The sequence below is a fragment of the Podarcis cretensis genome (genome assembly GCF_951804945.1).
Source record: "Podarcis cretensis genome assembly, chromosome: 7".
In the NCBI taxonomy this organism is placed as follows: Eukaryota; Metazoa; Chordata; class Lepidosauria; order Squamata; family Lacertidae; genus Podarcis; species Podarcis cretensis.
In genome coordinates, this window is record NC_137176.1 from 35435485 (window position 1) to 35450172 (window position 14688).

Consider the following 14688-nt stretch of genomic DNA (forward strand, 5'->3'; position numbering starts at 1 on the left):
AACTTTCTCACTACAGACATTAAAATATGAAGCATTCCTGCCTTGAACTGGGACTTAATTACCCTGGTAAAAACTGCCCCCATAAATATCAATCCCAAGAAACCATAGATGGGATGCAATATCAGGCATTCGTGTTGGAGGGTGGGAGGCTACCTGGAAGCTAGAGTCAGGCAGGCTGAGGGCCAGACCTCTAACACCCTTCTGGTGTCACCCGACCTCCAGAGACAGGATGCTGATGGGCTGTAGTATGACTGTAACTAGCTCTGCATTCTGAGCTATTACACACCACTCATGCCATGTCATTCTGTGGCATGCATAGATAGACCAGGGCTCAGTAATTCTTTCTCTGGCAGAATACAGCATGTTGTTTCAAGTTCAAAATGTATGCCGGACTCTCATCCCTCGGAGATCATCAGTTCCAGAGCCATGGTGGATTTGCTTCCTGACAACATGAATTTGTTCTAGTATAGCAGTGTGCCAGCTGATGCTACTCATTCCAGATAATTCTCAGTCTTACCATACAACCATTGATTATCAGGGTATGAGCCAGAAAGAACTCTGTGGATCAGGCAGTGACTGCTGATGATCAGTTGCAGGACATAAAGTCAGGAATGCCAGTTTGGGATGCTTCTCTCCATGAAAACACACACACAAAAACTAGCGTAGCCTGGAGATATCAGCCTGCTCTGTTTTGTTCTTGGAATACTTTCTCCCTCCTTTCTTCACCTATGGGAGCATCAAAAAATGTGCTTCTTTGTTTGCACTGCTGTAACCCATTCTACATTTTTAAGATGTTCCCACCTTGTTCCCACCCCGTTCTGTTGCATGTGCTCATCTACCCTGAACCAACAGCATTTCTGCCAACAAATAAGCAAAGAAACCCCCACTGAATGTAAAATTCTTATCAGATACAGGGTTTTCATACCAGGTTTTTTTTTTATTATTATTCATGGATACATATACAAGAGATGCATAGTTTTTCAGAGCTAGGGTTGAATGTAACAAACTTCCAAGACAGCTCAAAAGAAATGAAACAAACAAACAATGACAAATAGGGGGTGTGACATACCAGGAACAATACATATGATTATCTTGCTAAAGTTATTGCAGAAATGCAAACATTGTGGTGCTTGTGTGGTCAGCACCTCGCCCAAGATATTTCTGTATCAGAGTCAAAAATCCTTTGGCCTGCCTGAAGGTTCCTCCACTTGCACTCTTCTGACATTTCAGGAAAATTGAGAGAAATGGACGTCTGAGAATTACACTGGAACTCCATGTCTTTCTTGGCAACTACATGTTTTAAATGTAGAATACATGAAGAAAGAGCAATTGTTGGCAAGGGGCGTCCAAAAATATAGTTTAATCTATGGAGTGCTGCTCCCGCACAAGTTTCTGTTGCAACAAATGGAAATTATACAGAAGCACTTCTTGATGAATGGTACAATTATGATATTGGAAGACTGAAAGTTGCCTGAAACGGAAGTGCCTGCAATATACAGAATATAGATGCTAACATATGACATTTTAAAGTGTATCATTTTATGAAAAATCCCCCTCCCGCAGGAGTCAAAAACAGTTGAACCAATCTAGCTTTCTGTGGAAAGTTGTGCTTCGTTTGATGTATTTTCTAGCTGCAAGTTTAGCTGAAAACTGTCAAAATTTATATGTATATATAATATGGCAGTCTAGGAGAAATGCATGCAACTGCTACAAAGCTGAGTACAGGATAAATATCTCTTGCTAAGCAGTTGGGAAGTCACCCAATTAGAAGGACCAGTAACATTATAATATTTACATACAGCCATATTATATTCTTATGTTTTCACAGTAATGTGCAAATGTTACAAATATGGCTTTTCATTTTTTAAAAAAAGTAAGTAAGACATAATTGTACAGAGTAATATTTCTAAATGTTTAGGACTGTTTCACCTTTTTGTGAAACCTGTTGAGTTTGCTTTAACTGTACACTGCACTCAGTCACCACCTTAGTAACTGTGGAGTAGTTCACTCGTATTTCCTAAGGCACAATATTAATGTTAAATGCTTTAAAAATGGAGCCATGCTTTCTTTTTGTCTATGTGACATAATATGCCATTACTAGCTATACGGTAACAACATTATTGGTTGTACGAAATACCATGTCAAAGACTACATTACATGCTTAAGTTTCATATGTACTCTATAAACTTGAAGCTGCTCTGAAAACATACTATACAGCATTGCATATTAAAACATTTGGTTTTTTGGTAATATTTGTTGTACACAAAGCAGAGAGTTATAAGGCTTCAGTGGAATAATTATCTTATAATTGAACAAATATTTTACATTCTTTGAAAATGGTATTTACATTTGCTTTTAACTCATCTTTTGTCATTTGGTAATTAATACATGTTTCATATGCATCCTTCTGGACTGTCTAAAGTGCTTGCTTATCAGCTTGAGGAAAGAAAATGCATAATTGTCTTAAACATAACAAACCCACAACATAGTAATGGCAAGAGTATTTGCATGGGATCAGGACTGCATTCTCAGAAGCAGAAATTATTGCTGAATTCAAAGCCTCCATATATATGCATAAATGCTAGTTTGTATGTATAAGCATAAGCATAAAACAGTTGAGGAAAATATAGGTATCCACGTTTTTGTCCATCATCAACCTTAATATTTTGTGCTGTTCAATTTTCTTGTGCTATGTCTAGAAATTGATTTAAGTCAAAGTATTAACATGCAGTCCTATGATACATGAGCAAAGACCTGCAATAGGCTGAAAAGTATAGAACTGAGATGACAATCTGGGTTTGTTTTTTAAAAAATGCACCAGGAATAAGGCAACAAGATGTAAAATACAGTTCAAAAGTGAAGAAATCCAGGAATTCAGACACGTATTTTACTTTCCAGGGCTTGTAACTAACTAAATCATACTCAGGGTAGACCCACTAGAATCTTGCCTATCATCTGAATGGATCTACTCTGAGTATGAATGAGCTGATACAACCCAACAGGGGGTTTTATACCCATAATAACAGACAGTTCCAACACACCCCAAGTTCCAATGTATGTTTGATGGTTACTGTGCCTAGAAATATTTTGGATGGCAGCATATCCAAAGCTGCCAATACAATGTCCTGATGTCGGAAGCTAACAAAATAAGGCACTTCCAGTAGAGCCCAAAGGAAAAGAAAGCCAGTTTTCAGTCAGTCACCAGTTGTGTCACATTTCCTATTTCAACTTGTGAAACGCACCATTTCAGAGTTCGTGTCCTCCATTTTCCTTGAGATGATTTTCTTGACAGAAGGTGTTTCCTTGGTTGAAGCCAGCCAATTAGTTTTATGTATAGATATACAGAGAAGAGGTAATTGTTCCAAACATTCCAGAAAGGGAAAGAGCAGAGCGGTACCAGGGAGGATCTTCCATTTATCTGAAGCCGATGTCTCAGCGTAGCTTAAAGCAGGATATCTAGACGGCCAGCTATGAATGGACGTTGGTGCTGGAGAGGTCGTTCCTTATTATTTCATTTACTGCAAGGAAGAAGAAAACAGAAGGAGGGAAGGGTTATTGCTCTATACACACTTCTGCAAAAAGTGACACTTAAAGGCACTTGAATTAGTGTTGCCTGTTTCTCTTTGGTCACGGATACTAAGCATAAAATGCCAGTAAGTAGCCAATCAAACCAGGATGGGACCGCAAGAGCAAAAGGAGCTCATAATCCTAAAGGAAATTAATGCTGGGCTCCCAGGCTTCCATTAGAAAGGAGCACCTGGGGCCTTGTCGTATTGCATCACTCATATTCCACCCCTGCAATTTAGTTACACACACACACACACACACACACACACAGTTGGGTTGACTTTGAAGGGGAAAGGGACAAAGAAGAGGAAGTCCATAGAAGAACTGATCCATGGCACATAAGCTGACCTGAGCTTGCAAGCATAACCCACAAAACAGCAGGGGGATGACCTGAATGCTTGAAAATGGCTATGACTCAGTTGGATAGGGGTTCCGTATGCTGAAGTTTCCACAGTGGGAAAGAGAGTTGATGAAAGAAATAAGGAACCTAAATTGGTGTTTTTGCTCACTCGCAGCCGATAGTGGTGAAACAGATAAATCGACATGTCTTCCTCAACAGTGGAAAGCACACAAATGTGTGTGTTTGGGTTTTTTTTTAAAAAAACAAAACACACAACCCCTTATTCACCTTCAGAAAACTTCTGAGGACAAGGCAGCAAGCCATAGCAGACATTTAAAGAAAGAAGTTGACAGGGTCTATAATCTAAGCATTAACCTGCGGGATGAACAGAGTAGTGCAATGTTTTCGTTACTCGTGGTTATTATTTTTTCATTCCCTTCACCCCCTGCTCGACTTTGGAGCTGTGCAGTTTCTCACACTCCAGCTATGTCCATTTATCGCTTGTGATTTTTGGCAGATGGGCAGGAAATGACTGAACCTGGCAGAGCATATCAACAGTGAGCTGCACAACATCCCTTCTATTTCCACCTCTCCTCCCTGTGGTCCCTGCCACTGCTTGATTTACATTAAGATAGACAAAATGTCATCAGGAAGGCTGTCACCACTTTGGAGCTTTCCTAACATCACAGTGAAGGGGAAACACATGCCCACGTCATGGAATTAGCCTGGAAAAGCCCACATTTCCCTTTGCTTGTGGGCTGTTGATCCTTTCTGCTTGGATAATTCCATTTGTTTGTGCAAGAAAAGACCATGCTGATCAAAAACAAAACTTCCTGTAGCTGTGCACAGATTATTTTTTTAAAAAAGTTTTTAAAAGATGAGTTTGGTTTTTTTTTAAAGTATTTCATCACTATGGCACATTTTTAGAGAGAGAAAGCAATTTAAATTGGGTTCCAGAGTGGCATATGAGAAACTGGACTATGATATCTTCATACATCTAAATGCCAGTTTTCCTTAGGAAAACCTGTGTAAGGTATTGGGGCCCTTGAGCACCAGAGGTCAGCTACCTTATTACTTTTGGCACCAAGGCAGCTCACAGGCTGAAAGGCTTACTGAACTGATCTTTCCTGTGCAGCAGCACCACAAACGTAATGGCCAGAGAAGGTATTGTAGCTTGCCAACCCGGCTGGGTCAGATGACCTGATCAACCAATGGGGGCCTGATTGGCTCTGTATGACTTTTGCTCTAGCTTTGCTTTCTCAGTGTGATCAGCTTGCCTCTTGCCTTGCCTGCTTTTCTGATCAGCTTGCAACACTACCTGCCTTGCCTAATCATACCAAGAAGAACGCTTTGGTGAACAACCATGGAAAGTAAGTTATGTGGGACATTGTACTGCATTAATGGAAAGAGCCGTGAGTGGTTCCTGACATCAAATCTTCTAAGAAGATGCTACAATCAGGGGGACAATCATCAGCAAATATTTGAGCCTGTGCACCTTAGCCATTCTGACAGAACATTTGATTTTGGACTTGCTTTGAAATTCTATTGACACAGCACTTTTAAGCACCATTGTGGGTAGGAAACAGTTCCATTGAGTCACTGCTCCTCAAGTAACCTCAGAAGTCCCAGGCCATGTGGAAGAGTATGCAGCTTAAATCTACCACACACTGGTGTTTTGAGGACCATAGCTTGGCGGAAGAACATCTACTTTGCATGCAGAAGGTCTCAGGTTCAATCCCCAGCGTCTCCAGTTAGAGCTGGGCATAACTGTTGCCTGAAACCCTGGAGAGCTGCTGCCAATCCATGTAGACAACATTGAGTAAAATGGCCTAAGGCAGTTTTGTATAAGGCAGCTTGCTGTTTCCAGAAACTGGAGCAATGGTAGGCTTCTTACATATGGAGCAGGAATTGCCATGCCCATGAGAAGAAGCCCTTAATTGTATGTCCGTACTTGAGGATTCCTTCTCAGAAGCCTGACTTCTGGATCTCAAGGGGCCCTACTGATTGGCTGTCATTGAGAATATGTCATGAATATACTACTGTTACTTTAAATACCCACCAACATCTGTTTGAAAACAAAAAGTAGAGTGGATTTGCTCATGGGTTGGATTCCCTTTATTAGTACACTTGAAGTTGAAAACAAACCCTGTTAAGTCAGATGGGGAGAAGGGGAGGGAATCCAGTTTGTTTATTTCATTAGGGTCTACAGCTAAATGTTGTATTTGATGTTTGTCATGGCATACTAATACTTCTTTTAAATAAGCAAAACCTGTGATCTTGCAACGGGGCAATGGGCACAGCAACAGAGCTGGAGAAAAGCTATTTCAAATACCCCTGAGCATGAAAAGTTACTCTTTTGTCCAAACAGAAAGCACAATCAGTAAGCAGACAGTTTGGGGTCTATTCCCCAGCAACTGCCTGAAAATGTAGTCAGTTTTAAAAACAAAACAAAAATTGTAGCCCAATTGATGTTTCAGCTGTTTTACGGCAAACACATTTTAGATAGCTTAATGTGTAATCCTTTCTTTTATGAACTATCGTATTTCGGGAATGAAAATGTGGTTCAGTCACTAAGTGATGTCATTCACATATATATATATCTAGAAGCAAACAGGATAACTAATGGTTTGTTTTATTCTTTATTTTCATTTTTCAAGAAAGCTTGAACATTGCGTCCCAATGTCAACAGATGCAGGGATCCGTTCATAATTTAAAAATATTTAACAAACACCTCTTTCCACTTGCACAGAACCCTTACAGAAGCCTTACATTAGTGGCTTTTCTATAAACCAATCTGGTTATTACATCTCTTTAAGACTGGGCTTCTTATCTTAACACTCGTTTTGCACGTGAGGTAACTTAGGGACACAGGCAGATAGCTGGCATGCTAAAAATCATACAAGTCAGTTTGTGGTCAAACTGAAATTCAAAACATAAACTTCAGTCTAAGATTATACTGTTCTTGGAGATGAGCAGAATCCTTCCTATACTAACCATTCGCACAGCATTTTAAAAATATGTGAGGTTTTTTGCGAGCTTGCCAATTACACCTACAGTTTCCCAACATGCTCTCTGCTTAAAACAATTGTCAGAGCGAAAGTTTCCATGTCATCCTCACTTTCCCACTAGCACCCTGCACCCTCCCTCTTAAAAAAAGAATCCAAAATAGATTTAAGAAAGGCAGGTTTGTCATGTGACCACGCTACCTATCAAGGGACCTGAAAAATAAAATTTTCTGTCGTTAAACCCATCAGATGTTACAGCAACAGGATGTGGCAAGACTGTGGTTTAATAAGGAGGTTTTTCTTCTGAATTTAACTTTAAAATGACCTTGCCATGGAAAAGTTTGTTTCAGAGTAAACAAAATAGCATAACTGATAACAATAATTTTATTTATTTCTTTTAGAGGCAACTATATTTCATCACATTAACATACAAAGTTTAAATGCTTTGCCTACAAGGCAAACTCTTCTGAAGTTCCTCTACCCTCCCCCCAATATTAAATTGGGTGCTCTTAGAATCACAAAGTAACCTTTGCTATAAAATAATGATCTATAGATGTAATCCTGGTCCTATCAAAGCTACTATTAATTTTAAATTAAGCCAAAGCACAGACTATTTTAGCCAGAGATCAAAGCTTTCTTAAGGCTTATGACAATGAAAACAAATGGGAGATAATTGGCAAAAGAAAAAAGAATGAAATATTATTATTATTATTATTATTATGACCTTCCTCCTAAAGGAGCCATGGGTGGCAAACACAAAGAGTTAAAACAATACAATTAAAAATAAAATCAAAACATCTTTTGTTTTCAGTACAAAATGTGTCATATCATATTAATGAGATGATACAGGAGTAGACCACAGACTAAAGCACAAATGCTTTGGTGCATAGAAGAATGCAAGTTCATATCTGCTATGACTTTACAACGATATACATCATTTGCAAATGCAAGTTAAAGAACAGAGACTGTTAAGCAGCAGAGGAGATAAGAATTTAAAGCATGGGCTGGAGAATGCTGAATCTGCAGTTTAATGACCCAAGATTGGGGTTGGACTCGATGGCCCTTGTGGTCTCTTCCAACTCTATGATTCTATGATTATTCTTATTGAAAAGTGAGTTTTTGAGCCTGCTTCTTAAAATAAATAAATAAAGCAATGTTTAAATTAGCAAGACACTGCACCACATTCCACCTAAGAATATCACTGTGCAGCAGAGTGAATTCAGAAAGTATATTTACAGTGGAATCCTATATACAGTACAACTTCTCGAGCTCAATGGGACTAACTCCCAATTAAGTGTGTATAGGATTGTCTTCTTAAGAGTCTACAACTTTCTGCTTGCACCTGAATCACAAGAACAACTGGTGTGAGAAACATTCAACTGATTGCTTAGAGAATACCACAAAAGAACATATAGACGTTCCCAGCTCCAAAGCTAAGTGGTATATTCCAGGAAGATATGCAATTGTTAAGTTACCCATAATGGAGACAGGATGTGAGCAGATTCTGCAGCTGCAGCAGAGTTGTGCTAAACTGAACAACAACCTTAGGTCAGCCTCACACTGTAACATTTAGGACTTCTTACCTTGGGAGAGAGTAGCAATGAAATTGTGTGTATCTCTGTCCCTAGTGTTTATGAGGAATGTAGACAGGGTGACTCCCTGTCTCCATCCAATGTCTGAAACCCTGAAGAGTTGTTGCAAGTCAGTGTAGAAAGTGTGGAGTTAGGTGGACCAATGGACTGACTGAGCGTAAGGTAGCTTACGTTATGTGTTCCTATGAAATGAGGTTTGTTAAAACCCTCACCTTCTTACTGGCCTTGATTTGGGGCCTCTAACAGATACCTGATCAGGTGAAGCTTTTACTGGCATGGAGATAAATAACGTGAAACACTTCATGTGCTTTTCATGTGTTGGGGTCAAATGAGATGTGATCCTAAAAGCATCACCAGCATCTATGTCAGGTTTTTATTTATTTTATGATCATTGGGACCACAGTGCACTAGACGGGCTAGCCATGATCACCATGAAAACTGTCCCTATGTTATTCTGGGTGGTTGCAGCCTAAGTCTGCCCCCCACCAGTTTTGTTGAACTACAAAACTTGTGGTCCCCCAGAGTCTGATGATACCTCTCTCTTATGTGTGGGTGTTGCCAGTTTGACTGCATAAGGATTGGCCCTTATCCCCCAAATACTGCTAACAGAGGGAAGGACTATGTAGAGGTGCATTTATAGGCCTTTGCAGTGCTTTTCTCGGGGGGGGGGGACACACATACCCCTAAACATTTTGTGAATCTAAGTTTGGCCTCATTGAGGGGCAGTATTTCAATATGAGGAGGAAAATGAGAGTACCCCTAAACATTTTTTTAGATCATGTATAGCCAATGTAGAACCCTACAGATTTTGCTGGATTCCACCTCTCATCAGCCCCAGACTGCATGGCCAATAGTCAGGGAAGACAGGAACTGGCATACAACAACATCAGAAAGGCACCATGTTGGCTTCCTCCAATCAGATAATTGGTGGCCAGGAATTCCCCATCATTCCATGAATGTAGAGATGACAGTATAGAAATAGAGCATGCTTAGTTGCTACCATTTTTGCATTTTGCTCATAATTTTGTGGGACCCAGTGCTCCAGGAACACATAAAACACAGCATTGGCTTTTACTTGTGCCTGACTTTTTGAAAACTTAGGTTCCATTTCAGGTGGCACTGACTTACAGTAAAATGCTTAATTTCTGTGAATCCTGGGATGGAAGATAAACTTGTCATCCTTGAATGTATTTCATGAAAAACTAATTATTTGGCTTCCTCTCTTAACAATGGGCCTTAATGTATGGAATTATGCCAATACAACATCTGACTATACGTGTTGATCCTTCTCAGAGCTGAATGCCCTTGATTTCCATTTAATTCAGAATAAATTGTAAGTTCCTTCCCAGAGAATAAAATGCCCTCTGCTTTTTACAATATTGAATACATGGCCAACTCTCAAACAAGTAATAAAAATGACAGTAATGGAGCAGATGAACATTTGTGCCAATAACGCGAAAAAATTCTGCCCAGTGGGCTATATATTTTTATTTAATACATGTCGCTTGGGTCATATACAATGTCTGTCTATAGTTTTCTCCTTCCATTTCTTTTCCTGAGGAACTATGCCTAGTCTTATCAAGGGAAAAACTGACAAATAAATGACATGAGCTGTAACGTTATAATATGAGGGACTTTGACTGCACTCTAAGAGAGGCATAATGATGCAAAACAAGGCAGATAAGAGAGTCATAATGGTAGCCAACCAGCAGACTCTTCGGGGGGAAACCCCAACAAAATGCAACCCAACTTTATTTTAAGTAGTACTATTCAGGTCCTCTTATTATAAGCTGGCATTATTTCCTGTGCTACAGCTCAATGTGGGAGCACATTGTTAATGATGTGTGAGAAGTCATCCTGCTCCTCTGGGCTGATTCACACTTGCATTTACATCAATTGGTATCCTGTAACTTGAAGACTTGCTGCTGAAGGTGTGAGCTGCCTCTGTTGAAAAGGACTTGTGGTTGAGGCGATGCATGATGCAAGCCCTGTCTATGCCTGAGGTGTTCGATTTATTTTAAACATGCAAATCACCTCAGTGAGTAAGGGATATGTGACTCTGAACTCCTCCCAAGGGACCTTGTGACGTGTGAGAGAGAGATTCTGCAAAAGGCAGCACCCCTTTTAACTTGTTAGCTTTCTCATAGCCTGTGGAACAATGTGGGGACAGATGAAAGTTCTTCTGAGAACGAGCTTAGAAATCATCATCATCATCATCATCATCATCATCATCATCATCATCATTTATTAAATTTCCATACTGCCCTTCATACAACACAAAAATGCACAACACAGTAACAAACAAAAATAATAACACTCCCCCCCTCTGCCCAGTTTTAAATGCCATAGATTGTGTAATTAGCCAAAGGCCTGGGAGAAGAGGAATGTTTTTGCCTGGTGCCTAAAGATATATAATGAAAGGGCCAGGTGAGCCTCCCTGGGGAGAGCATTCCACAAGCGGGGAGCCACCACAGAAAAGGCTCGTTCTCATACTGCTGACTTTTCATGGCAGAGGCAAACAAAGAAGGGCCTCAGAGGATGGTCACAGGATCCGGGTTGCTTCAGGGTCCTCATCAATAAAACTGGAATTATACTCTAGTGATGTTGTGGGGGTCAAAATAAGCTTTGTTACTCACACCTTTACTTTAGAGAGGGTTATACAAAAAGATGGGCACAAGAGCACACTGCTTTGCTACATAACTGAAGGTCTAAGTTAAATCTGCCTATAGTCAAAAGAGTTTTGATTTGTCTATTTATTGTTTCAATCTTTCTTTGGCCCCCAATGATGCTTTGCAGAACTCTGAATGGATGGATGTCAAAGGTAGGAGGGACCCAATAAATTTGCATTTAAATTTATACAGATTATGTTTGTGTATACTATATAGACTTTCCCCCAGCAGCCAACTAGTAAAAGCTTTGAGTTTCTAGAATAGGTCACATTAACTTTGTATCGTACCATTATCATACAAGGATATTTGTCTCAGATTTGAAAAGATCTATTGGCCTAGCTGCATCCTTTTGCACCGATACTCATTCCTGGTCAAATGGACCTCACTTTTCTCTGCCCATTCTCTCCCCGCTTCCCCCCCCTTTATATTTTCTCTTTAAGATGCTCCTCTTTGCCTTCTCCTTTTGGCCGCTGTATATATATATATATTTAGAGCCGTCTTCCTCACAACTTCCACATGCTACACTCCTATTCCTTCCTTTGGCATGTAGCTTTCTCAGTTTCCCTAAACTCCTCCTGCTTCTTTCACCCCTCTTTTTAGACCCCACCTCTGCTTCCCTTGAGCTCCTTAAAAATTGAGCATCTCAACCAATGGCAAACACACCCCTCTGTGGCATTAAGGGTAACTCAAACCAGAAGAGATGATGGAGATCTGTGATTGAGTCTGATATCCCCTTAATGCTTTACATTATTTTTTTGGTAATAAAAGGAACTCTCCCTCCATTACAATCAGGAATGCTATGCTGTGAGGAAGACAGCTGAGCCCCCTTCCCCCGTACCATCTACCTCCCCCCTCCAAAAAATGCCACACTTTCCCTTCACTATCTCCTATGTGCTCTCTTTAAAAAATAAAATATCCATGCCAGTTTCTTCTAATGGGGTGAACAGTAGTTTCAGTGGTAGGGTAGGGCCAGAGAAAACATTAACTCCTGCCCACCCTGCAGGGCCCTGGTGCTGATGTAACTCCTCTGTGCCCTGGTGGCTACAACAAAATCCCTAAATGGATAGCAGCATCAATTTATATTGCGAGGATTTCCACTCACTACTGATTAAAACACAGCAATCTTCTTTCACGTAAGAAAGGTGTAAATAGGAATATTACATAACCACAAAGGAAGAAGGGTGTTGTTAGGAACTCTGTCGTGGATGGAAAGGCAATTCAGAAACTAGCAATATTTCCCTGAGGCAACAAACAACAGATCCAGCCACAGAATAATAGAAATGCAAAACAATTAGCCAACAACAACAAAAAGGCTTACAGAGCAGTGGAAAATGTAACCATACATTCCATGAAGGAACCGGATCTTGTGTTACCTCAGGTATTCTGGATGTGTCTAAATCATAAATTATTTTTATCTCTTTCATCATAATAAGCCACTGCCACGGGGCATACTATTTTTGGAGCAAGAGAATAGGCCGGTGAAACACACGAGTGACAACAAGTAGCAGGTTTTAACAAAACATGATCCTCCCCTATGTGAATAGGGTTTTGGCAGTGATGTTTGACAGCCATTAGAGGGGAATAATTTTCCTACCTGAGATAGCCTTTCCTTTCCCTTTTGTTTGCTAGCTTGAAAAATCCAAATTGTAAATGCAAAACGGGCTTGGTTGGTAAATGTACTTTGCTGATGATGTTCCAGATAAAGCACAAAGCCTTTCTTTTTTTCAGTCAGCTTTGAGGGTGCATATTATAATAGTCACCTGCTGCATTGACAGCCATAGAACCATAGACTCAGAGTTGGAAGGGACCAGGAGGATAATCTAGTCCAACTCCCTGCAGGAATCTTTTCACCTAACGTGTGGCTCAAACCCACAACCCTGAGATTAAGAGTCTCATGCTTTATCAATTTAGCTATGGTTTTTATATATATCTTGGCTATTACCAGCATTGGCCTGCACACTTGGGTGGAGCTGTGGAGCCATCTCCATGATATCGTCATTGCTGCAGCAGAGCAGTGAGGTCAGGTCGGCATGAGCCCATTGGAGGAGTTAATCCAGTGCTCCTGCAAGCATGCCCCATGCAGACCTGACCTTGCAGCCACCATGCCCTGTCCAGACCAGGTAAGTTGCAGCAATGTTGGTGTTGAGAGGGTGGCTCTGCCCTACCACACAGACTACTTACTGCCAGTTAGTCATAACTTGGTTGTTGAAAGCCTTGGTCCACGTACGTTTTGGCTCCAAAACGCCAAAAACCCGAAAGTAACTGTTCCAGTTTTCAAACATTTTTGGGAAGCAGAACATACGATGTGGCTTCCACAGCTTCCAGTTGAGTGCAGGAAGCTCCTGCAGCCAATCGGAAGCCGCATTTTGGTTTTTGAATGGTTCCGGGAGTCGAATGGACTCCCAGAACATATTAAGTTCGACAACCAAGGTACCACTATATTACTATAACTATGTGTTCCAAGCTTGTGAAATTTTGTTGTCTTGTTTTATTTCGTGGGAAGCCATCTTGAATGCTGTAGATGAGGTATAGAATAAATATTTCGAACGAACGAACGAATGAATACTGTACATCAATAACTAAGGTTGCAAAAATTATACCATGGATATGCTTTGGTAGGTAAACCAGGGAAAATTTCAACAGTGCTTGACATCTGTGTAGAAGCCACTTGACTAGAATTTGCCTGGGTTCCCATCCCGTATCAGTGTCATTCCTGGATTCATCCACTCACCCAAGGCAAATCTCATTAAGTTCAATATTTTCTGCCAAGCACAAATGAAAAGCTATGATAATTTGGATTTGTTCTGCTACAAATGGGGTCAGATTGGCTGCTGCTGGGTGTCAGTTTCTCCTGACCACTGTGTCATCTATAAATTGTTATGTTGATCTGGTCTATAAATATTTGACAAAATAATGATAACACACACACACACACACACACACACACAGAAGCTAAAAGTGATGCTAAAGATGTCACAGTCTTTTCTTAGAGACAGGTATCTTAGTGGGAGTTTAAAGGTACAGAAATAGCTGCCCCAGCATAATGCAAGTTGCAACTGTCCCCTCACCCTTCAATTCACACATAAATATACATATACACTCAAAAAGAAGGAGGACTAAGGGAGGGAAAGCCACATTTTAACCAAAATTATGTATTTACATTCCTAATAGCACAAGTGAAGCAAAAGCTAGGCATGCATTCAAGTTTTACACAGAATTTCCATACCACAAAACAAAACAAAACAACCCACTGTAACCGTTATGTCAAATAAAACAGCCAGTGCTCAAAACCTGAACTCTTAAAGGGCTGGAAGAAGAGAGGTGAGGTGGACCCCATGAATTATTGCTTCTATTTTCTAGTACTTTCTTAATAAATAATAATAATAATAATAATAATAATAATAATAATAGATTTCATTAGAATTTTGTCAACATTTGATAGCCTAAGTCATTGATGGCCAACAGACAGTTTGCAGACCCAACATGCCCTAGTAGTTCCATAGTAGTAAAGGAAA

General features: G+C 40.2%; 1 protein-coding gene across 3 annotated transcripts in view; it reads right to left on the reverse strand.

The window, feature by feature from the left end:
• Positions 1-916: 916 nt before the first annotated feature.
• Positions 917-14688, reverse strand: part of NFATC1 (nuclear factor of activated T cells 1) — a 131286-nt gene continuing 117514 nt past the window's right edge. For all 3 annotated transcript variants that reach the window (XM_079983765.1, XM_079983766.1, XM_079983767.1), the window contains exon 10: positions 917-3518. In XM_079983765.1, the coding sequence (XP_079839891.1) occupies positions 3469-3518 (50 nt within the window). In that variant the 3' untranslated portion in view covers positions 917-3468. The remainder of the gene's footprint in view (positions 3519-14688) is intronic.